At 47.8% G+C, this 25,576-nt stretch overlaps 1 protein-coding gene across 1 annotated transcript; it reads right to left on the bottom strand.

Moving 5' to 3' along the window:
• Positions 1-14,046: 14,046 nt before the first annotated feature.
• Positions 14,047-15,273, bottom strand: LOC121357314. The gene is made up of 3 exons (XM_041474486.1): positions 14,854-15,273; positions 14,517-14,573; positions 14,047-14,246 (listed from the first exon to the last, which is right to left on the bottom strand). The coding sequence occupies exons 1-3, from the start codon at positions 15,239-15,241 to the stop codon at positions 14,047-14,049; spliced, it is 645 nt and encodes a 214-aa protein (XP_041330420.1). The 5' UTR covers positions 15,242-15,273.
• Positions 15,274-25,576: the final 10,303 nt, after the last annotated feature.

Genomic DNA, 25,576 nt, shown 5'->3' with positions numbered 1-25,576 from the left:
CAGAGTTAGATGGAATATTGACAAGAAATTCTTCCCTGTGAGGGAGCTGAGGCCCTGGCACAGGGTGCCCAGAGCAGCTGTGGCTGCTCCTGGATCTCTGGAAGTGTCCAATGCAAGCTTGGACAGGGCTTGGAACAGCCTGGGACAGTGGGATATGTCCCTGCCCATGGCAGGGGGTGGAATGAGATCTTTAAGGTTCCTTCCAGCCCAAATCATTCCATGAATCTGTGATTCTGTAAACAGAGTATATATGCATGTGTGTGTGTATACACACACTACAGTAAAAATCTTGGATAATCAAAGCAGCCCCGAGGGCTCAGCTGGTTCAGGAACACCTTGAGGAAGCCACGGCCGTCCCTGGCCCCACGTTACTGCAGTGACACCAGTAACAGGAAATCTCTGAGAGCACAAAGGGACATCCTGGCTAACATGAGTCTGTACCAGTCAAGCAGCTGGGACATCACTGCTGTCACTGTGGGCTTTGGGACACAAAGCCCTTTGAAAATAAAATTACTTTTGTGATTTTAAAGAATCTGTTGGAGGTGCTTAAGCCATTGATATTATTTAACCTTTACATAAAATCTTTCCTGTTTCAAGTGCATTTTTTCTTAACCTGAACGCACTATTGCATAAGTGAATGCATAGAAATTACAATACACTTCCCCTTTTGACAGTGAGGAATGAGAGAGTCTATGCTCTGAAATCAGAGGAAAGAATACCCAATGTTGAGAGAGTAGGAGAATATCCTCAGTAATTCTTCAGGAAAATGATACACTTTGCAAGTGCAAAGTTTAGCATTTTCTTACAGCTGGTAGGGATGTGAAAATCCTTCTTGTATTTTGTTTGGCCTTTTATTTGTGATTGGATAATTGGGCAAACATAACATCTTCCATGCATAAACTCCAATAAGATCTCACAGCCACAATTAAGTGACTGTTTCTGTTGATAAGGCCTAAGCAAGAAAACAGCTCCAACTGTTTCCCTGACAGATCAACACACATGCTTCAATGCCAATCAGCCATCTGTGGTTCTGACTGACCAAGGCACACGTGCACATCACTTCAGGCACAGAAATCACTTTAATTCCAGCACAGAACAATGTGTGCTGCTCAGCTAGAGGCTGAGTATGGAAAAATCAGGAGCATGCAGCTTTGTCAGAGAGGTGGGAATTCATGGGAAGCAAGTTTGGAGCCAAGGTTACAGCCCAGTATAAGGACAAGCAAATTGATCAGCTAAAATAAGGTCTGGAGGGGTTTTATTTTCTTTAAACCTTTTCTATGCACCTTTAAGTCTTTATGTTCCTGTAGAGATATTTGACCATGCACACATACATTTAAAGTTCCATAGTTAATGTTCTATTCAAATTAGTAATGATAAAAATGAGTTCTACAAGCCTTGCTTAACAGAGATTTCTGTCTCATGCATCACCTACATGAACAGTGGTGTCCCGTCCAGTTCCTGTCCTGGCCAGTGACGCTCTGGCTGACTGCAGCGGGAGTTGCACATCTGCCCAGCTGGGCATCCTTTGCGGTGGGTTTGTTGTCTCCCAGCTGGCACATAACACTGTTTGCTTTTGAGGATTGCCTGTAGTTTGATTCCCAACGGTGGGAACACTGCACTGTACCCTTAGCCCCCGCCGCCTGGGTTAATTTTACCTTTAGCAGAGTTGAGTGTTTGCAGGAAGAAGCCGGATGCTGCCCCAAGGACACATCCCTGTAGCCCCTGTGGAATCCAGCAGGTGAGCATACGCCCATCCCTAGGGCAGTGTGGCCATTTGCAGTCTCTTTTTGTCGTACTGGGTTTTGGTAGGTAAAGGTTGCTAAAGCAGATGTGACTAACACTCAGTGTCTCTTTTTAAGAACATCACATCAGTCCTCTGAGTTACTGTCTTCCCCCTCCTTTTTCCAACGGGCATTTCTGACAAAGTGCTTTTTTTCAACATCAGCAGCCCTAATCTCTTTGTTTTCCAACTTCTGATGCTTCCAGTCAAGTTCCATTTGTTCCATCTGCTCTGTAAAATTCACGATAAAAAGAAAGTATTCCAGGTGCAGACTACTTATCAGTTTGTGCTTGCCAGGACAAGAGGACCGCAGAACAGTCCTCACATTCACACTCTTTCAGATATCATTTCCCCTGGTAAAAATCATGGCCTGTCAGTGAATTGGAAGAACAAATAAATAATTAACACGGAATACATTATGAGTGAAGATGAATATAATTGAGTGGCAGAACTATGTATCCCAGATTTTACCTTTGGGGAGAGGAGTAGAATGCTTAATTATTGTCTTTTTTTCCCCTATGCTTTTTGTAACAACAAGATACTCAGGCAGGATGGAATTTTCTTGCTATTCCCTGTCATAGCTTTGTTTTGACGAGTACAAACCCCAACAGATAGGAAACCTTCCCACAACAGTGCAGGATGATCTTGTCAAAGGCTTTTCAGGAAAACTGAATGCTCTAGTAGTTTTCCACATTTGCTGGGTTTGATATGGTGAAGCTGTGCTTCTGGGAGATAATTTCTGAAAAATAATATTTAATAATTTTCATAATATTTTTGTTTTATTTCACAGTGCAATCCAGACTGGTCAGTGGGATTTGTGCTTGTAGGAAAATATGTGTAGCATTTATTCTGGGTTGGGCTATTGTAAGTAATAATATTCACATCCCTAATGGAAACTCATACTGTTGTAACAGAACTGCCACAATCAGTGAGTGCTGCTGGTACTGAGAGTTGACTGGGAAGCCACTGAGCATAAGGGTCTGTGTGGCAGAGTGATGTAAATTATTTCCATGTTTGAATCTTTCGTGTGGTAATAAAAATAATCCTCAAAGTTCATTAAAATATTGGGATTCTCTTTGATTTTTGAGCATAAGTCTGCAAATGGACATTGCTCTCTGATACCTCTGGGCCCTGGGTTCCCTCAGCTAAAGGGCTGGGACAAGACTGTGTGATGGAAGAACTGAACACTTATTATTCTCCTATCCTTAGAGTATGGGATTCCCTCTCCTGAAATAGACTCTGTCTTCATTCCCTCAGTTTTTCCACTCTCAACCAACTCCACAGACCTGACACAAGACAAACCTTTCCAACATTACATAATTTCCTAAAATTGCACAGCAAGTCTCTTGTCAAACCTGGAAACAGGGCTGGGCTTCTTAGCTCCTTGACAAGTGTTTAATGATTTTTTAGTTTAGTGGTATGGGGGGTTTTGTTGTTGTTGGTGTTGTTGTTGTTTTGGCATTTGGTTTGGTTTGTTTGGTTTTTGTGTGAGGCACACAAAAATCCTGCCAGAATCACTTAAATACAAAATAATTCAGGTAGGAAGGAACCTCTGGAGACCTCTAGGTCCACCCCATGCTTGAACCAGAACCAACTTAGGTAATGTAGAATAGGTAAGAGATAAATACCTTCAAGGCTGGAGATCGCACAGCCCCTTCGTGCCCTAGTCCAGTGTTTGATGCCCCGTAGTCCATTTTATTTCCTTATATTTTTTGTGATTTCACAGCTCTGCAAGGAGTATAGCTTGTCCTCCTTACACCTTCCCAGCAAGCAGTTTTAGGCAGCAGTAAGGTGCCTCTTCGCCTTCTCTTCTCCAGGCTGAACAGATTCAGCTCTCTCAGCAGCTGCTCATGTGTCCTGTGCTCCGTCCCTGATAGCTTGGTGGCCTCCTCTGGACTCTGGTTCATAAGTGCCTAGATAGGTTGCTTCTCACCCTGACCTAAGGATGTTCACTAGGGAGAGGACCCAAAGTGTTGAACCAAAAAGGTAGAATCTGCTAATCTCTCGTGAGGACGCAGTCCCCAGCTCTGCCTGCAGACCAGCGGACAAAACTGCATCATCATTCTCCTTCGTGCCTCCCCTGGGAGCAGCGGCGGCGTGGGCGCGACCCGTCGATTTCCCCCCACCTGAGCTGAATCTCTTTAATAAAGGCATTAAAAAGGAGAAAGATCTCCTGTCCATTCATTTCGGAAAGGGGCCAGGGAGCTTGGGCTGGTCCCAGCACGCACAGGTGAGTTCTTATCACGCAGAGTAAAAGGTGAGGTTCCTCACCCTGCTGGCTGCACTCTTGGTGACACAGTCCTGAATGTCCTTTGTCACAGGACGCTCAGTTGGGGTCCTACTCAACTTATTGAGACCACAGCACCTCTTCCACCAAATTGCTTTCAAGGCAGCACCCCATGTCCTGCTGAATTTGAGTTACTCCCTCCCAGACCCAGAACTATCTTTGACCACCTGCATTTGTCTTCGCTGAGTTTCCTGAGGGTTTTTTCCACCTTCCTGTAGGACCTCAGTCCCTATTGCTGATTATTAACTTGACAACATGAAGCTGCTGCTTGTACTGGGGAGACCACAGTGACCATGTCTCCATGGAGGCAGTTTTGGTAGTGTGGATGTTTACCTGTTTTGGGATAGACACAGCCCCGAGCAAGTATCACACAATGACTGTGGAACAGTCATCAGGTGTCATCAGCACCAATTAGCGCCTAAGCAATTGTCAGTCTTTAACTATGGCTTAACGCTGCTGTCTGACTTAAGGTTGTGTAAAGTTGGTGATTTATAAATGCAGGAGTACTTTGTTTTCACATCATTTTTCTGCACTGGTGTTAAAGCACTTTGTAAGTACTATGATATCAATCTTACTCTTCTGGAGCATTTTGTTAGTTGGGTAATTATCCCAGGAATGCTTTATCTTTTAAAATCTGACTTCTTGTCTTGACATTGTCATCCCTAGAAGGAGAAACTTGGTTGGGCTGCCTTGTGAGGAGAGTCTGAATTTATTGCACTCATGAAGATAATGGTGTAGTGTCAGAGTGTATTTATTTCTAATTAACTTTAAAATCAGAATTGATTCATTTGATTTAAAATTTAGAAAAAATACCAGTAGGAAAAGATAGATTACTTCCTGTTATCTGCAGAGGGAATTAATGAACCCTTCAGGTTAGTGAGAAACTATTATTATTTCCAAGTAATCTAATTAAAGGGTATAAAAAAAGACATGCGGCTATTTAATTGTTTTATTACTCAATTGCTCTACAGTGCATAATCAGAGAAGTGGGAGGGAGTGATTAGGTGTCTTGAGAACGGAAATGACACAACCAAGATATGTAGATGTTTTAAAGGAAGGAGAAGCTACTGGGAAAATTGAACCTCTCTTACCCACGCAAAAGATTGAAGATTATTTTTCCCTGAGAGTGAAGAACATGACACTATAAATGTGCTGTGGGGTTTTCAGAAGCAAACATGAGATGTTGGTGCTGGGAAAGGTAAAACACACCAGGCAGTGCTTAACTGGTGGCTGTGTCCAGCTCTTGTCTCCACAGGGGCCTGGCAAGCAGGGTCAGCTGGGCCCGTGGGAGGCACCACAGCAAATATGCAGGGTGTCCCCAGGCGCCACTTGGATCCCAGTTACAGCTTTGCCCTCTGGATGATGCACTGAGGACCCACGATGGGAGCAGATGCTCAGTGTCAGTGCGAATTGGATGCCTGCTTCTGCTAGGCTCTTTGAGAAGAGTTTTTGACATGCAGATGCTTGTAGAGACAGAACATTTTGTTTAGACCCGGGTTTATTTAGTCCCACCCAGATCACCTCCCTCATTTATACAGTTGTGAATTATCTACATCTGAAAGGCTGACGCATCTCCTGAGTGGTTTGCCTCCTTGCAAATTGCTCTGGTACAAATCAGCTTGTGTTTCAGAGCAGAACAGTTACTGAAAAAAAGCCGTGTAACATCAAAATTAATACAAAGGGAGGAGGTATGACTTAAATACCTGGAGCTTGTTCCAAAGCCAAATAAAGCTAATGAACTGGTTTCCATTTATCAGCTTTAGGGGTCTGCACCTTACCTTATGTAGCACCTTGTAACATGATACCTGAATGTTCTTCACTAAAAATTAAAACCCCACACAAGCTATCAATTCTGATGAGTGAGAGGTGGAGTTATTTCACTACATCCCTCTGTCCCTTGGAGCTGCAGCATTACACTTGTGAACTCTGAACAAAGCCTCTGGTCTTGGACTGACAGTCCAGGTTTGGGAGATTCCTGGCTGAGCAGAAATCATTCTCATTCACTCGATTTCTTTTATCCAGCCTTTCTTATGCTCAGTGTGCAGTGAGTAACTGGGCACTGAATTGCAATCTGAGGGTGAGTAACAGTAGGGGCAGGAAGGTTGCTGTACCAGTCCCATCACATGCCATTAACATACCAGGTGCAGTGCTCATGATTTCCCAGACTGGATCAGGGGAGAATTCACTTGGTTAAACTTGCTCTGCAAGGCCCAGGGTTTGGTCCTCAGCCGATGTTCTGCGCATGCTTGCTACAACTGGAGAGGGAGGAGAAGATGATGCACTTGACTTACCGCCAACCTAGAGCCTGGGGCTCTCAGGGACTGAACCAGCCTCTTGTGTAACAGGCTGGCTCCAGGATTCCCATAAGGAACAAAATGTTCTGGTTTTCCTCTTGTTGAGGATATGAGGAAAATAAGAGGCAAGAGGTAATAAAATTAGTCAAGCTTCCCTTTGCATCAGTTCATTTGTTGTCTTCTGGGTCTTGCTTCAGTTTCTGCCTGCACTGGTGTACACACAGCATGTTCATGAGTAAATAATTTCTACTGTTCTTGAAACAAAAACACAGCCACCTTTTAACCCTTGGACTAACTATGCTCCTCCCAAAAGGCATCAGCTCAATCATACCCAGCTTTTGAATGCTGCTCATCCTCATTCCCAGGGAAGCAAAATGAAGGCTCTCTCTGCCCTCTGTTGGGCAGTTCTTGGTGGGAGGGGATGGTACCATTACAGCATTAGGACCTGGCATGGTCTAAAGGCAGAAGCCTTTACTGAGGATAGGGTGGGAGAAAGTCAGATGCAGTAAAACTGGAATGTGTAAAAATTAGTATCATGGGGCAAGTGGTATAATCATAATAATGCAAATACTTGCTACAGTAATAGAAACATTTCTGTTGATGAAGGCTGTATTAACTGAACTGGATCCCAGCCATTCTGTACTGCTGGCAGGGGCCCTCACAAGAGTGAGGCTAGAGACTTTGCTTAGAAGACATCACTGGTGTCTTCACTAGGCACCTTGTGACACTTGCCATGGTGTGATCTAACTGGATCATCAAACACTCCATGTGTCCCTCTGCACAGGACAGCTGTGCTGGCTGGAACAGCAGTTAGACACCTCCTCTTTCATCTGCATCAATCATCATGGGGATTCTTCTTCACTCCTCACCAAACCACTATGCAGGGCAGAACAACACTGATTTCCTAACCAGGTTCTCCTGAAGACCACAACCACCACAATATTGTAGTGCCTAAAACGCAGAACTGAATTTGTGTTTGCAAATGTGCATCTGAGTTTGTGGAAGAGTGAAATCATTGCAGTTTGCATGCAAGGGCAACCTGATGTACAGAATATAACATAAAGTGATTTTTTTCTCTGTGGGTACCAGTTTGAGACATGCAGGGAGTATTTTTCAGAGTATTTAGCATTGTGCTGCATTTATTAAGGTCAGTGATATACTCTGGACTTTGGTTCATGCAGCCTGACAGACATGGATCAGGAAATAGGAAAGAGCAGACGATACTTGTCATGGACACTTAGAAAATGAGTATGAAATTAAGGATCACTGTGAAGCCTGTCCTAGGAGCTGAGGCAGCACCACAAGGGGATGATGTGCTGCAGGGGGAAAGAACCCTGTTCTCCATGCTCACACAGCACTGTGTTTTCAGACCATCCTTGCCACTCTTTGGTGTCCATCTTCTACCTGCTGTGAGAAATGAAATCCTGTGAACAACAGCCTCATTTTCTGTGTTTCTGATTCACACTCATACAGATCCTCCCAGTGTCCTGTCAAGTGAAAATCCTGTTGGACAAATTATTCTTTTTATAATAAAAAAATCAGATTGCACAAAGTCCTTCTCATAATGTTTATAGCATATAAATCATCCCAGTCATGCCACTAGGTGGCTTTGCATGGAGCACCTGTGTCAGTATCACCTGCATTACAGAGGCTCAACTGATGTTTTCCTCTTGGTCTTGACGTCTACAGCACTTCCTAGCCATACCAGTAAGCCCAGTTTTTTGTTTTTTTTTTTTTTTTTTTTTTTTAATATACTTCTGAAGAAATGTCATATTTTTAATTTTAAAGCAGTAGGACTTTTTCCCCTGAATTCCACAGCATTTCAGTGACTGTGAAATATGTAAATTTACATCCCAGAACTTCCCTGCTTGAACTCCTACAGTAAATGACACAGTCACAGGATATACAACATGAATAACATTCTGTTATTGTGTCATGGATTCTCTTGGGTAATAGGGTTTTGTACTCTTCGTTTTCCTGTCCTTCTTTTTCACTACATCATATTCTCTTCCTTTCATGACTATCTTGTGCCATCTGGTGTCCAAAATTCACCAGTGACAGCAAAAATGAAAGGACCAGGGTGCATAGGAGCAGAAAGTCATGAGATACATGAAAATGTAGTAAAATACTATGTGCTGTGAGGTATTAATCTCTTAAATTAGAGGGTCAGGATGAACCACGCAGCTAGAGTGGCTTCTCCTTAAGCATTCCTTATGCACCCAGAAACCACTGAGAATGTTTTGCACAGGAGCACCTTCACACCATGTAGAGCTGATCTGTCCTCATTTAATAAAACAAGTGATTGTGAATGTAAGAGAAAGAACCTGTAAATGCCAAAGGAGAGCATGACCCAACAGCACTGTTGGCAAAAAGATCATTTGCTGTACTTCTTCCACTGCCTTTCCACTGCCAGTGGGATCTGAGGAGCTGGCAGGGCCCCAGATCCCCTGTTCCCTGCGCACTGTAGAGCACATACCCCACTAGTTACAGCTACCTGTGCAGCACAGAGCTCCAGCAGCCTCCTTAAAACACAGACTACCTTGTCTGTCCAATACTATTGCTGTGGTTTTTAAACATACCCAGAAAATTCTTGCAAACGTTTCTCTATTTCAGATACTTCCATGTTTGTACCAAAGCTGCAAAATTAACAATGCTCTGAGCCACAAAGGAGACAAGGGGAGACTGTGCTGATGAGCAAGAGCAAGGACAAATAACTTCTGCTGTGCTTTTGTCTCTACAACAAACTTTAATACTCTGGAATTACACATTCTACCCACAGAGGTGCTACAGGTACTTTGGGAAAGCTTCAAAGCAGAAGAGTTGCTATAAATCCCTTTTGTTCTGCTAACTTGACAACAACCCCTCTCCCCCCAAATATTTTTGACCTTTATCTCCTTAGAAAAGGGATTTACACATAACACAGGAATTACTCAGGGATCCAGATGTGTGCAAAAGAAGATGTCATGCTTTGATTATTTTTCAGCTGGGGTTTCACCATGTCCTCAAAGAAAATAGTCCAGTGCAGGGTGGTAAGGTCTCCCATCAGTCTGTGACAGGACAGACATCATCCCTTGCAGCTCAAAGAACAGTGCTAAAAATGCCCATTTATTTTCAGTGCCTAAATCAAACACTTGGAGAATTGATCTGTTAGAAAGAGTAATAAAAATTAACATATTTCCTTCCAGTAGCTGTGGAAGAGTGCAAAAGAGTCTAGCATTCATAATTTTTCTAGAATTTATAATTTTTTCCCAAATCCTCTGCCCTGTATCTACAAATTCCCAAATTCTCCTGACTGTCAGACCTGTGCCTTCAGCCTTCAGCACCAGACATCCTGAGCATCTCACACAGGTGGGAAACAAAAGCCCACCATGTCTCATTCATCACTTTCTTCAGGCTTTCTCCAAGCAAAGTCAAGGGCAAACAGGAGCACAAAACACAGAGAAGGACAAGAATTCTGACAGAAAATTGCATCTTTAACTGAGGTATGGGCAAGGCAGGAGGAGTTATCCACTGTGTTCTCATTAGATTCATCCCCATTCATCTGCTGGGTACCACCTGGACAAGTAGAAGCTGTTCAGTGGAAAGAGGCTTTGGGGACCACCAAAGAAAAACCAAAGACAGGCAAAGAAAACCCACAGTTCTGTGGGAATAAACCAGGAGTGTCTCACTGAAGACACAACTGGCTGCTTCCCCTGTAGACAACAATTTGGATTTTATTTTCTCTTTCAGATCCAGAGCCAGGACATGGCAGGAAAAAACCCCACCAGAAGTGGTGCTGAAAACCACACTCCAGGAGAAGACTCTCTCAGGAAGAGCACAGTGACACAACATCCCACCCATCCTCACACAATGGGGCCAGCTCCATGGGATGACCCCACACTGCATTTACCCAGAGTAGTATCCAGCCTGCCAAGGCTTTATCCCTTCTCTGAGCAGCTTCATTATATTTGGTGAGCAGTGCGGTAGCCCTGAAGAAGCTGTTTTTCGGCTGTTTCCAGTGAGCTCCCTGCTGAACATGTCAGGCTGAGGAGAGAGGGCTGTACTCCAGCTGTGTGGGGACTAGGACAGGCTGCGCCATGCCCCTCTGTGTGGTGGGGGAGGACCAGAACAGGCACTGCACCTGTTTTCATTTTTGGCTGTTGATTATGGGAGGCCTAGATGCTACCATAGTCCCCAAAACCTGCTGTAGGTGCTGCTCTGGAACAGGGAGTGCACCCAGACCCTGGCAGGTTCTGTGTCCTGAACACATCTGAAAGTCACAACACAGATTAATTCACAGTTGAAGTCCCTTTTTTGTAGGTACAAACACAGAAAATAAAATGGCAGGAGCTCAAATCGTACCAAATGCCACAAAAACCTCTCCAAAATAAAAATTTCCCGAAGGGATGTATAAGGCTCTGTGCCACACTTGCCACTAACCTTCCACTGTGACTTCTCTCTAACAGAGTATCTCATATCTGAAAGGTAAATCTTGGAAGCAATGCATGCCCTGACACCTGACACTAGAGAAAGGCAGGGAGCAGCCACAGGCAGCAGCCCAAGACCTAGCACCGTGTCACAAAGGGCCCTTGCACACCCTGCCACCTGCCCTGGGGCTGCCCCCAGCCCCCACCAAAGTGGCCTAGGTTGGAAGGAAAGCCTTGCCCCCAGTGTCTAAGACAGCCCAACAGGATCTTTGGGAATGACTCAAACTATAAGAAAACGCTGCCCTGCTCTGCAGGCTCAGGGCAGCCAAAGGAGCCCCCGTGACTGCCGACGCAGCCGCAGCGGGAAGGGCACGGGGCCTTCCACAGAAGCTGGCACGGCCTCCTCGGGACGTGTCCCGCGTGGTGGCCACGCTAAGCGCAGCCGTGTGACACAGACGAGGAACGTGTGGGCCGGGGCACAAATGCTCCTCTGAGCCCTGGGGCCCGGGGAGCACCGACATCAGCAGGTTTGGCAGAGTCCCCACCGAAGCAGAGTCTCCCCGAGCCCTTGCAGCGCTGGTGCCCATCTCCTGCCCCAGAGACCGGTGCCTCGAGAGGGCTTCTCTGCCAGAGGGCAGCCAAAGCTGGTGTGCATTGGGGGCCGTGCTCCATCCTATAGGGGCTCTTGGTAGGAGCACCTGGAGCAACTGGTGGCAACACTTGGTATGTGCCAGATGATGTTGCTCCTTCCTGGAATGATTCTTTTCATGGAAGGGATTAGCAGTAGCACAGAAACACCAACAGCTCCTGAATTTCACAGGACAAAGAGACTCCACCAAAACACTGTCATGTTTCGCTGTGCTTTTGTGTCTTTCTGGCACTCTGAAGAGAAAGAATTGGCCAAGCCTGTGCTATTCTATGCTCCACTTGCTATGTGTCTTCGGGTGGCAGCTTGCGTGCAAACACAACGGGCTGCCGGCTGAGCACGGCAATGGATGGCCACAAATTAGGAAGTCCCCCGTGAACATCAAGGCAGACACCTGGGGAAGTGCAGAGGATAGGGATAACTCTGTGACGAGAAGCTGTTCTGTGTCTCTGATGATGGTGCCAGCCCCCTGAAGGAGCAGCCAAGACAATTTTCATGGAAGGGATTAGCAGTAGCACAGAAACACCAACAGCTCCTGAATTTCACAGGACAAAGAGACTCCACCAAAACACTGTCATGTTTCGCTGTGCTTTTGTGTCTTTCTGGCACTCTGAAGAGAAAGAATTGGCCAAGCCTGTGCTATTCTATGCTCCACTTGCTATGTGTCTTCGGGTGGCAGCTTGCGTGCAAACACAACGGGCTGCCGGCTGAGCACGGCAATGGATGGCCACAAATTAGGAAGTCCCCCGTGAACATCAAGGCAGACACCTGGGGAAGTGCAGAGGATAGGGATAACTCTGTGACGAGAAGCTGTTCTGTGTCTCTGATGATGGTGCCAGCCCCCTGAAGGAGCAGCCAAGACAAGTGCTGGAAGCAGCCATGTCCTGCTCTTTTCTGTTGTCAGATGCACACGGGACAGACTTGCTGCCCACAGGTCCACCAGACTTGATCCAGGAAGAGTGGAAGGCCATGCATTGGCTCCAGCAAGAGCCAAGCAGCATCTTCTACCAGCAAAGCCTGAGCTTGTGAAGCGAGCCGTCTTCAGCAGACATCAAAGTGTTTCCCTCCAACTGTAAATGTTGGTCACAAGTGCCTGATTTTCTTCAGTGCGTGCTGCTTCTTCCTTTGCTCCGAGCCAGTCCAGGATTTAGGTTGGAAGCTCATGCACGTGTTTTTAAGGTGCCCGCACAGAGGAGGGGGAGGGCAGCTGCAGTGTAGGGCTCGTGCTGCCTCTAACAATGCAACCAATGCTGCCACCTGGGAATGCCTGCCAGTGGAAGGCGAGTCTGCCCTCAAGCACGGCCATTGAAGTCAGTCAGAGGTACAGGCTGCAGCTGCAGCTGCCAAGCATTGCTGTGAGGCTGGCAAGTCAGGAGAAAGCCATTGTCGCCAAGTATGCTTGAAGCCTTTTGCCAAAGCACGTGCAATGGTGCCCACAGTATCCCCCATTTTGGCATGGCGGCTGGTGCAGATGCCTCGTTGAGCAGGTGCCAGCGTTCGGGGTGCTGCTGTTCCCGTGCGTGCTCCGCCGCTGTTTCTGTGGCTTCCAGAGCCGCTTTGGCAGCAGCAACTCAGCAGCCCTGCTCGAGGAGACATCGCCGCCCCTGCCACGGAGGCAGAAGCTCTGCAGGCCCAGAGGTCTCTGTTGGGAGGGCCTCATCCTCAGCACCATGGCCTGGGCAGCCGCAGGGGCCCGGGCTGCCTGCCAGCCCTGCTCTGCCCACTGCCCTGGCGGCACCCAGTGACTGTGGCTTGGCAGGGCCCCCTTGCCCTCCTTGTCCCCAGCCAGCGCAGTCTGGGCACTGTGGGAGTGTCCCCAGCCTCCTGCTGAGGCCCAGCCTCCAGGCCTTCTGCCCCAGGCGGGGGAGCCTCCCTGGGGAAGCGCCAGAGCACCCGGCTGTCAGGAACAAAGCAGCAGCCTGGGGGCTGCTTATGGCCTCTGACACCCAATTCCTCAGGGCTTCCCACCAGCCCGGCTCCCCAGGGCCCTCCTGTCCCCTTGGAGCCTCCTGCCACCCACTCCCTCCCACAGGGCCCTCGTGCCTTCCCATCACCTTGTCCCGTCAGGGCCTCCGCAGCACCTCATCCCTTCACGGCCTCCCACCGCCCCGTCATCCCCTCAGGGTCTCCCCCAGCCCGGCCAACCTGCCCGGCAGCGGCACAGCCCCAAGGGAGATCCAGAGGAGCCGGATCGAGAGGCACCTCGGAGCCCTCAGCAATCCAGACAGCAACACACGGGCAGGAGGACACAGATGGCGCTGCCTGGCTGGGCAGGAGGGCTTGTGGCCATCTCCGGGCACCAGTCTGGCAGGGATCCCCGCAGCTCTGGCCCCTGCCCAGCCGCTCTGTCCTCAACAGAAAGGCTTTAGCAGAACCACCAAAGGCCAAGGGCTTCTAGCCATTTCCCTTCCCCACTGCATACTGGGCCACTTGCTTGGCACAAGGACCCGTTTTCTCCTCTTCCCCCGTGCCCTGCAGATGCTGGGCACCAAAGGAAGCTCCTGGGAGTCCAGCTATTAGAACACATTCTATATTTATATCCTACAGAAGAAAGAAAAAGAAGGAAAAAAACCAATCTAAAAGAAAAATCCCCCCTGGCTTAGATGGCCGCAGCAGACAGATCTCCTCTCAAATCAGCTCTCCTCAGAGCCCCAGCAGCACAGCCAGCGGTGGCCCCAGAGACAAGGCCATTTCTTGCGTGCCCTGCAGAACTGATCTTGCAGCTTCTGCAAGATGGAGCCCGGAGCTCTCTCCACAGCCCAGAAGACAAAGGCTGTTTTGAGAGCCAAGCTTCTGGTGGCAGGGCTGATATCCTCTGCCTTGTCTTCAAGGGCTGCGAGAGAGGGTAACAGAGCCACGGTCAGATCCCGGATCTGCAGGGACCCGAGGAGACCCCTGTGCCAGGGCCATGCCAGCCGGCTCTGGCCATGGCCAGGAGGGAGCAGGGAGCGAGGGGATCCGCCCGAAGCGACCGGACACTATTGCCCCTCGTGGGCCTGAAATCAGTGCTCCCTCCCGCACAGGGAGCAGAGCCCTCGGCAGCGGGGCAGGGATTGCAGCTCCCCCCGGCAGCCGGGGCTGGCAGCCCTCTGCCCTCACTCACCCTGACAGATGTGCCGCAGCTGTCGCTTGTGGCCCCTGAGGTGCCGCCCGGCCATCCCTGAGAACACAGAGCCTGTCACGGCGCCGGCGGCACAGCTCCCTGCCAGCGGCGCTGCCAGCCCTGTGGCCACACGCCCTCCTGGCCCCGGCAGGGCTCGGGCCGGGCCCTTGCCGCATGCTGCCGCCCAAGGGCACGGCTGCGACAGGGCGGCAGCAGCGCCGAGGCTGGGGGAGCTCCGCGCACCGGGCCCGGATGGCGCTGCCGGGGCAGCAGCCGGGGCTGGGGCCGAGCTGCGGCGGGGCGGGGCGGGGAAGGGCAGCCCGGGCTCGTGGCTCACCGATGAACCTGATGGCCGCCTGTCGCAGGGACTCCTGCGGGCTGTCCAGGTACTGCAGGGCGTGGCGCAGGTGCTCGGCCGCTCGGCTCTTGTCCTCTGCCAGCTGGAGAGAGCGCCAGGAGGGTGCACTTGGTGCAGGCCCAGCCCCTGTGCCGGGCGCTCCGTGCGGCCAGCACTGGCCTCCCCTGCCCGCACAGCCCTGCGAGGCGGCCAGCAGCCGCTGGCACCGGGCTCTGGAGGGTGCAGCGGGCCGGCTGCTGCCCAAGGAGCCATGATTCTGCCCCACCCCACAGCCCAGCTGGGCCCGGCCTCCATCAGCACCTGGTCGGGGCCACAGGAGCCTGGAGCAGAGCCTGTGGTGAAAGGAGTTGATGAAGAGGTAACTCATGTATGCATGATTTAAGTATTAACGGTCAGCAAATACCAAGCAGAAACCTAAGAAAAAATATGAGCTTTAGGCATTTTAAGATAACAGAAACAGAATGCACCATGCTACGAGGAACAGAACGTGTTGAAACTCCTGAACGAGGCAATGAAGGATTGCACGTGCTTCAGAAAGGAAGGTGATAAGTGCAGCCTGAATGAGACTGCTGGCCTTCATCGGAATGACCCCGCGTAAGACTCGGAGCCTTCCTCAGTGGGACCGCCAGAGTACACTGAACGTGCTGTCACATAGGCTAATGATATTAATGACTAAGAAATATGCTTGAAATGTAACCATATATTGTGCTGTGCAAAGTGCTGAGTGTGCCTGTTAGGAGGAGTGTTGGGAGATCCCAGCTCTACAGAGACGGGGCAACTGAGAGGCATTTTAAATTATTTTATTCCATTGCCACTCTCATAGAAGGGTGAGACACAAGAGATGTAAAACTTAACACCATTCTATCAGAAGCCACCCTATTTCCTGGTTACAATACCATATAAATATTTTTCAGCCTGCTAGCTTTGGCCACACAGTGCTGCTAATATTTCTAACACCAATCACCTATGGTCTTGCTACAATGCATTTTTCACAGTTCTAATTCTCCAAAATTCTTTTTGCAGGGCCATCTTTTGAAACTTGTTTTTAGTTCAGTCTCTCAACAGGGTGTTGACACTGGTTTGGAGCTGTATTTTCTGTGGCTTGATTGTTTGTTCTGTCATCCTCCACCCTAAATATTTCCAGGGTGGTATTTCTTGTATTTTTGATGTAGAAATTTCTAATCCAGTGTTTTGAACTTCAGTGACGTCCTGTCTCGAGTCTGTTCCATTTCCTTTTTAGTTGGTGCTGCAATGAGTAAATCACCCATGTAATGTAAAATCCTTGACCGTGGCTGTTTTTGTTGGGCTGGAGACAAAGCTCGTGCCACAAAATATTGCCAAATTGTAGGAGAATTTTTCATCCTTTGTGGTAAAAATGCCCAGTGATATCTTTGCAGTGATTGTTCTCTATTGATGGCTGCAACCGAAAAGGCAAATTGAGGAGCATCTTCTGGAAGCAGTGGAATGTTGAAAAAACAGTCTTTTAAGTCGATGATAACAAGAGGCCAGTCTCTTGGAATCATCGAAAGAGAAGGCAGTCCAGGTTGCAGGGGTCCTGTGTCTTCTATCACTTTGCTGATCTTTCTCAAGTTGTGGAGTAATCTCCAGGAATCAGAAGTTTTCTTGTGAATGACAAACACTGGGGAATTCCAAGGGCTATTTGTGGGCTTGATGTGACCTTTTTGTAATTGTTCATTTACTAATTTTCTGAGGGCATTTAGTTTTTTCTCTGCTAGAGGCCACTGACTCACCCAAAGAGGGTTTTCAGTTTTCCATGAGAACTTTAGAGTGGCAGGTGCTGCCGTGGCACTCATCAAAAACTCACTTCTGTTTTGGTTCCCCACTGGGACAGTACGTCTCTCCCCATACCCTGATGGGTCTCTGCACCACGAAGGGACAGATGATCGCTGTCTTCCCTTCAGGACCTCTAACAGTAACCATGAGTTCACTTTGCAGACACAGTGTGACTCCTCCAATTCCTCTGAGAGCGCCCATGGGTGCCACAAAATTCCAATCGCTTGGCCAAAACACATGAGAAATTACAGTGACATCTGTGCCAGTGTCCAGCATGGCTGTAAGGTGAACTCTTTTACCACCAGGACTGCAAGTCAGCTGTGGCCGCTCATTGCTGACACGTTGTAGCCAAAGGACATCAGGTGCCAGGCTGAAGCTCTGAAGTGGCATTTCTTGGTATACAGCTCGCTCAGTTAAAAGTGGAGTCTCTCCATATATGTCTTGCTTAGCTATAGTCACTGGCAGTGCAATAGCAATAGCTGTTAGTGGTTTTGGTTGAATTACCACTGGAGCGCTAGAAGCAAGAGCTAAAACCATCAGCTCTTCATTACAATTTACTGAAACAACAGCTGGAAAAGTGGAAAATCCAAGAAATATGTTCCTGTCTTTGCCTATAATTAAAAAGTTTTGTCTCTGTTGTGAAGTACCAGTAACTCCTGTGGGTATGAATTAATTGCAAAAGTCTTTTAAAAAGTATGTTAATTTAGGAGTTGCCAGTTCACATCGTGCCCTGGGGGTAATAAGTGGGGAGGATCACTTGGGAGGTGACTGGCGATTACACAAATTGGTTTGGGTTGCCTAAATTTTCTTGAGATTGAGCTGCCATTATTTGTTTTTTTCACGTCATGGTGCTGTGTGCTCTTTTTGAAGTTTCCCGACAGAGGCTTCCCTTCTATATCAAATTTGGAGTGACAGTGGTTGGAATAATGCCTCCCTTTTCTGCACCAAGGGCAAATATTAGGTAATTTTACATTTTTCACTGCCTCATAAAAGTCCTTTTTCAAATGACCGGGTTTTCCACAGTTAAAGCATGGCCCTTTAATGGGTTCCACTTGTGAAGCAGTGAGGGTTTTCTCAATAGTTTTTGTCTGAGCCTCAATAGGTCTTTGTAATTTACCATGTACCACTGGGACTTTATCTCGTCCTACTATATGCAGGGACTCAGACTGGGCAGGACCTGCTCGGTTGGTGGAACCTCGGGTGTTAACTAACCAGGTGGCCTTTGCTAAATGCTGCTTCCAATTTTCGAAAGATCCCCCACCCAGTGCTTTCAACTGGGTTTTAAATAGTTCATTGTGTATCTCCACTTTGCCTGAAGCTGCTGCATGGTAGGGGATATGGTACACCCACACAATGCCATGTTCCCTCGCCCAGGTGTTTATAAGGCTGTTCTTGAAATGACTCCGTTGTCTGACTCAGTCCTCTCAGGGGTATTGTATTTGTGGGGTGCCCCGAAGAAGGGAGGAATGATGAATCTGACTCCATGTTCTCAGAAGGTTAATTTATTATTTTATGATACTGTATTATATTAAAGAATATTAAATTATACTATATTAAAGAATACAGAAAGGATACTTACAGAAGGCTAAAAAGATAATAATGAAAAATCCGTGACTCTCTCTAGAATCCTGACACAGCTTGGCACTAGTTGGCCAATGAGTCAAAATAATTCACAGCAGAAACCGAGGAAGCAATCACCTGTTGGATAAACAATCACCAACCACATTCCAAAGCAGCAAAACATAGGAGAAGCAAATGAGATAAAACTGTTTTCCTTTTTCTTTGAGAGTTCTCAGCTTCCCAGGAGAAAAATCCTGGGCGAAAGGATTTTTCCAGAAAACGTGAATGCCACATGGGTACCAATAGTGGAGCTCCCGCGTGTCCGGCACAGCAGCGCTCAGCGGTGGAGTCACTTCATTCAAGGCACAATTGTCCACAGTCAATCTCCATTCTCCATCAGACTTATGCACAGGCCAAATGGGGCTGTTAAAGGGTGAGTGGGTTTTGCTGATGAACCCTTGGCTCTCCAGCTCTCGGATCATCTTGTGGATGGGAATCACATCATCTCGAGTTGTTCTATACTGTTGGTGATGGAATGTTGAAGTGGCTATTGGTATCTGTTGCTCTTCCACCTTTGTAAGTCCTACTGTAGATGGATTCTCGGACAGTCCAGGCAAGGTGTTCAATTGCTTGATGACCTCTGTCACTACAGCTGCTATCCCAAAAGCCCACCTGAGTCCTTTTGCGTCTTTGAAATACCCACTACAGAGGAAATCAGTGCCCAAAATGCATGGCGCCTCTGGCCCAGTCACAATAAGATGTTTCTTCCACTCATGTCCAGTCAGGCTCACATGTGCTTCCACCAAAGTAAAATTCTGTGGTCTTCCTCTCACACTAGAAATAGAAACAGATTCTGCTCCCACGTGTCTTGATGGGATTAATGTGCATTGTGTACCAGTATCGACTAAAGCTTTATATTTTTGTGGTTCAGATGTGCCAGGCCAATGAATCCACACAGTCCAAAAAACACAGTTTTCCCTAGCCTCTACCTGGCTAGAGGCAGGGCCCTTCTAAGCCTGATTATCCTTCTTTCCTTGGGCATATGTCCTGGAGGTTCCTTCAAGGAGATTGGACATGTCATCATCATCATCATCATCATCATCATCATCATACCTGGAAGTTTGGTTACAGGCCACTGGAACTGCTTTCCTTTTGGTGAACTTCCTCTCTGAGCCTTGTCTTCCTTCAATTCACGCACCCAGAACACCAGCAGATTTTCCATCCCATCTCCTCATGTTTTCTCCACAATCGCGCAGGAAGAACCACAGCTCAGCTCGTGGGATGTACCTTCTCTCTCCATCTGGGGAACGTCTGCGTTGGGTACCAGAACCTGATCTGTACTGCTGAGATTTGGAGAAGGTCCTCTTTAATCTCCTCCCTGAGTTTCTTATGATTCTCTTCTATCTTCTCTTCTAATTTCTGCAGATGTGTGTGTGATTCTGGCATGTGTTGGGCCATGTACAGCATCTGCATATGCTGGGAGCTTCTTTGCCATATCAAGCATAGTCTCCTCACTGTCATCCCGCTTCAAGATGGCTAAAGCAGAAGTGTATTCTTGTGGCCCAAGTCATACAAGTTTTTGCCACATCACAGACGTGCATGGTACCAATTCTGGATTTACAGTGTTTATGTCATCTGAGAAGACAATCTCTGCCGCTGCCATTTCTCTGAGGCATTGGATCCCTTGTTTTATGGTCTTCCACTGGGTTTGCTACATATAGAGATCATCTGCACACAGATATCTTTGTGCTACACTTTCCAGGACCCGTGCCCAGAGGCTGTGAGGGTTAACTCCCCTCATGATTCCTTGGTCGATGATGGGGTCATGTGACAGGGATCCCAAATGCCTCGCTTCAGTGCCGTCCAGAATTGTAGCTTTGCCTGCAGCATCCCAAAGATGGACTAACCAAGTAATTATAGATTAATCAGGTTGTCGAGTGTAATCCTTTCTTAGGCCATGAAGGTCCTTCAGGGAGTAGGACTCAATGGTGGCTCCTGATCTCTTTGACTCCTGATTTTATGTTAGGAAGTGTTGAGGGTCCTTCTCCTGCATCATCGTCATCATCACCATCCACTGGTGGATCAGTCTTGTCTGTGCACTTTCTGCTTCTCGTGCTAGTAGCAACAGCCATTGGTTGACGCTCAGTGTCTGGTTTAGCTACTAGCTTCGTAACTGGGGTGTTGGCTGCAGCCTGAGTGACTGGGATAGCTGCTGATTTATCGCCCTGCCCCTTCCTCTATCTGCTGCCCTACAGTATCTAGCAGTGTGCGATAACCATAGGCCAGGGCTCAGCTTACTGCAATAAGATTTCTCTCCTTAGAGTCATCATGGCACTTCTCTTTCAGGTATTTCCCCACCTCAGCTGGATTCTGAATTTGTTCACGTGGAAAATGCCAGTCTACAGGATCGGAGAATTCCTTCAGGGTTTGGCCCATATCCTTCCATTTTCCACACCTGGGTCTACTGGGTCAGCGGTCTCATCAGCCCCTCTAGAAATCTCAGCCCTCATTCTAGAGGAGCTGCAGACTGTACAGAGGAAGCTTACCAGATTAAATACCAGAAAGATGGTCTATTTAGCATTCAGGGGAAACTGAACATTCTTCAATACTGATGTAACAGATTCAGAGGAAACGAAGGAAAGCAAAGGCTAAAAAGCCTTATCCCCTGTTCCTCCTCCAACAAACTGGGTGCATAACCATAACCATGACCCATACACACCTGGAACAGACCCCAGCACCTTTATAAACATCCCAGAAGTCATTATCACCAAGCCCAGCCCAATAGCTATTCTAGTCCATGCCCCTCTACTGCAAAAACTACATATTAAGGACAATACCTGCCGCTCCTCCTGGCTAGCTGATGACAAGGGTGGGGGGGCGGCTGGCAGATCCCCCCTTGAGCCCTGTTGAATCCCAGCTACAGTGACGGCGCAGCGTAAAACACAGAGCAGCACATCGGTCCCGGGGTAACTTTATTTGATGGTAAAACTTCCCTCTTCTGTGTCCCGGAACCCCGAACGGGGGCAGACAGGAGCTTATATGGGGGGGGCAGGTCTCAGGGGAGGGTACAATCTTTAACAAATCAGGAGAATTGGGAGTAAAAAACCAGGTGGGGAATACAATGTATAAACCAATAAAAATCACAAGGTAGGAGAACAGTTTTAGTGAACTAATAAAGTCTGGAGAAAAACAAAACTGACAGGGAAGTTTCTTGAAAGAAGGCAGGTTCAAAAAGAAACTGGCATCTAATAACAAAAAGTGATGAAAGTTCTGGGAAAAGGGCAGAAACAAAAAGGAAACAACATAAGGACTACAAAATTACAAATCAAACAATAAGCCTACTAATAAAACAAAAAACACACCACAACAAATACCATGATGGTTTTCTCCTTGAGCCAGGTCTTATGAGCTCTCAGAGAACCTATTACACTTTAGATAGCTCAGCTACCTCAAATGGCATAAAATCAGCAGGATGACTTCTGAGGTAGTGTTGGAAACAGAAAAGTTTTAATAAAAGGCAAAATAACAAAGCTCTTACAGAGAAAAACTGAGCCAGGGGCAAGAGGTTCTTGCTCCTGCTAAAACACCCCACAAAAGCAATTATTTCCTTTGTTCTCTTCTTTTTCTGGTGAATTACCTACATGGGACCTTTTGACCTCTGTCCAGTTGGGTAGCCCTAGGTTTGAGATGAAGTCCCAAAGGTCTTATGACATGTCTCTTTACCAAACTGAGGAGAGAAACTTCTGGGCTTTTTGCCTTTTTAAGGAGACAAAGGATGATTTGGTCACTCCATCAACAGGGGGCACATTCCTACAATACTGGAGCTATTTCTGAATAAGAAAATAAACCTAGAGACCACAGAGATGTTAAGACCTCAAAAAAACCTTGGGACCAGAAACACATTCCAGCATACACCCCAAGAGACATCATGAATTCAAACAACATGGCTACTAACTGCTTTATCCCAATACAGAGTAATTGCAACCAAAATGCAATCAGAACAGGGTTTTTTTCCACTCTCTTGAGCCACACGTTGGTCGCCAAAAATTTGTCCGGGTTTAAGGTAAATTTGGGAGAAAACCTCCAAAAGGGGGGCCCCCCAGAATGCAAACCCACACAGCCCCTCCCCCCAACCGGTTCAGGAAAAATTTCCTCAGAGAGAAGTGGAAAAAACCTCTTTATTTAACAGGCAAAGCACTCCCCAGCACAAAAAATGAACAATACCAGATGACAAAACTTATTCACTGCTCTGAAGAGATGACAAATTCAGAAAGTCTCTCCTGTGGGTGGTGGCTCTGTTATTAATCCCTCTGGCCCTGGGAAAGGCCGCTGCCCAGAGCAGGCCCCAGTGGGCCACAACGTGTGAGCTCTTGGTGCTACCCAGGTCCCAGTTCGGAGGAGGTTCAAACAGTTCCCAGAAAAGGGAAAGAAAAAAAACAGTCCAGGGAGAACTCTGCCTCAGCTAGCTAAACTAGCTAAAAAGCAAAGGAGCGCTCTGTTCTACTCTGTTCATGCCCAGACAACACAGTTCCAGGGCAGAATGTGGAGGAGTGAGTGATAACAAACTCCGTGCTTCTTCTTGTCCCTGCCTTTGCTCTCAGAACCAGTCTTGAAGGTACAGAATATAATATCCAACATAAACAGAACACACGATTGGTGATACAGCATCATAACGTCACACTAGGACAGAAAGTTAAACAGTGCAATGGACTAATTAAGGCTACCTTGAAGGCACTTGGCAGTGGAACCTTCAGAAATTAAGAAATGAACTTAACAAAAACCACCTGGTCAACACCTGAGAGTCCACCAGTCAAACTGGTCCTGCCCAGTCTGAACCCTTGCAAACAGTAGATTAAGTCCCTGTGGTACACATGAAAGGTGTTTCAGGAAAGACTGTTTGGATTAGTCCTACCTCAGGCAAAGGCAAACCCATCCGCGGGATTGTTTTTGCTCAAAGACCTGGTTACACTTGGTAGGTAATGCAGAAAGATAGAGAAGCCCATTGTGTACCACATTGAAACCTAGTCTTAAGTGAGAACTGTGTGTAAAGTTTAATCCTATAGAGTTTATTGATTTGGGTATGATACAAATAGCAATAGAATAAAGGGTGAATAATATCTTAGGTTGGAAATGCAAGATGTGGATGGGGGTGTATATTCTATTGCCATCTGTTAGATGTGGGGCAGTTATCTTCTGTTAATTAGGCCACCTGTTAAAACCAGGTGGGGCAGTTTACTTTATCTCTTCCACAACCAATCCTCCCTCCAGAAAATATCTTCTGTTAATGGGCCAGTGAGTGTCACTTCATGACTGATAAAATTACAGCATCCCATTGTGAGATGCTCAACCCAAGAGGAGGAGCCAAACATTCCTACCTAGATAGAATCTGAAACTTGGATCACCACAGCAGCCTCTTCCCACTGAATTCCCAGAGGACCAGCTCACTTCTCCACTGGGCACATAGAGGAAGACCAGGCCCATCTACACCACCACTAGACCTTCAGAGGAAAACTCCACCCTTCAACAGGATCACTGCTCCAACAGAACCACACCTGCCATTCCAGGAGGGCTGCAGCCACCATTTAATCAGACTGCTACAAACACCCTGACTAACAGGGTGTCAGGCTGTATTCTGGTTCTCTCAGTGTTGTTTTGTATGACTGCATTTTTATTTTTACATTTTCTTTTAATTTTTTATTTTTTCCTAAAAAAGAACTGTTATTCCCACTCCCATATCTTTGCCTGAGAGCCCCTTAATTTCAAAATTATAATAATTTGGAGGAAGGAGGTTTGCATTTTCCATTTCAGGAAGGCTCCTGCCTTCCTTAGCAGACACCTGTCTTTTCAAACCAGACAAGTAGCTATATTATAGCTAGCAAAGAAATAGTATAGATTACGAGTCAATGTAATTTACCACCAAATAATGATGGTGTTCACAGAGTTCTTTCACTCAGCCCTCAAAGGAGTAACTGCAAGGCAGCATCCCAAATCTGGGTAGAGACCCCCACATATTTCCAGGGAATATGCAGAAAACTTCTGCTTTGTGCAAGTTTGATGAAGCTTTCATAGTTTGTAAAACAGAGTCAGTCACTAATTGCAGCTTATCTTTCCACAGCAAGAAGTTTACTGTCAGCTACAAGTGTCAGTTCCATGGTGCCTGATGAGACAAGCGGTCTTTAGAGAGTTATCCCACCAATTAGCAAGAAGAAACAGTAGATAAACTCTCGTGGCAGGGGAGATGCCCTGCCACAACAGGGCACTCTGCTGTGCCTTGCCTGGTCTCTTACGGGCAGAGCCCAGCAGGTGCACAGCCTGGGCTCTGCTCCAGCTCTCAGGCAGCCCTGCTGTTAAGGAAACTTGCCTGTCTGAGCATCCCCGAGGCACTCTGGCTGTCACACTCCCACCACCAGACTGTTCCTGATGGGACCAAATCCCCTTTGCAGTGGGTGGCTCAGGTGAGCTGAAGAGTGCCCCCATTGACTCCCCACACTCCCCCCACTCTCACACAGTCAGACCGGGTTTCCCACAGCAGAGTCTCACGTGTCTTGTTCCACAAAACAATTTGTTTGCAGCGCAGGAACACAGATACAGCTCGAGCCGGTGCCTCCAGGGAGGGACCTTGAACCCCTGGGCTGTTACGCCTTCACAGTCCGAGCACAGCAAAGTCTCAGCTCTTCCTCCCGAGGCCTGGCATCTGCCCTGTCTCTGAGTGGCCACTGACCTGGCTGTGCCACAGGTTTTCGGGCTCTTTGTCCTGCCCAGAGTCAGCAGGTCATGGGCTTTTTCCTCGGGCTCCGGCCAGCCAGGGCTCAGCCTGGAGCTGGCAGTGCAGCTGCACCCTGAGCTGCCTGCACCAGGTGTATTCCTCAGCACCTGTGCTTTGCAGCTGCCGAGGAGTTGCACGCAGGGTCTCCTACTCGGCCTCCGGGGCCGCACGCTGGAGCTGCCGGCGCTGCCCAAGCGCTGCCCCAGGTGCGGGTGCGTGTGAACGCGCCGTGGGGCTCACGGCCCTCGTGGCTGAGCAGGACATGTGCACAGGGAAGCTGGGGCACAGCCGATGCTGCTCCTCCCCTGGCCGAGACGGAGATGAGCTGCAGCTGGAGCGTGTGCCAGAAACGGCTTTGGGAGCAGAGGAACACCGTCCCTGGGCTGCGCCTCTCGCTGCTCCCCAGAGCCCCGTGGTGATCAATCACTGCACCTGCAACAGATTGCTCTGCCTGTCTCTTGCCTTTGTGCAAAAAGCGAGGCTGCCAGGGCTCTGCAGTGTAAAAGCTGCCCCAAGGAACCAGACAGGCTGGAGGAATGGGCACCAGAGACCTCACCAAATCCAGCCAACAAGGGGTAGGAA

Source organism: Pyrgilauda ruficollis, unplaced genomic scaffold (assembly GCF_017590135.1).
Source record: "Pyrgilauda ruficollis isolate IOZ18807 unplaced genomic scaffold, ASM1759013v1 scaffold323, whole genome shotgun sequence".
Classification (NCBI taxonomy): Eukaryota; Metazoa; Chordata; class Aves; order Passeriformes; family Passeridae; genus Pyrgilauda; species Pyrgilauda ruficollis.
The sequence above is the reverse complement of the archived record's forward strand: the minus strand, read 5'-3'. Positions and strand labels throughout refer to the sequence as shown.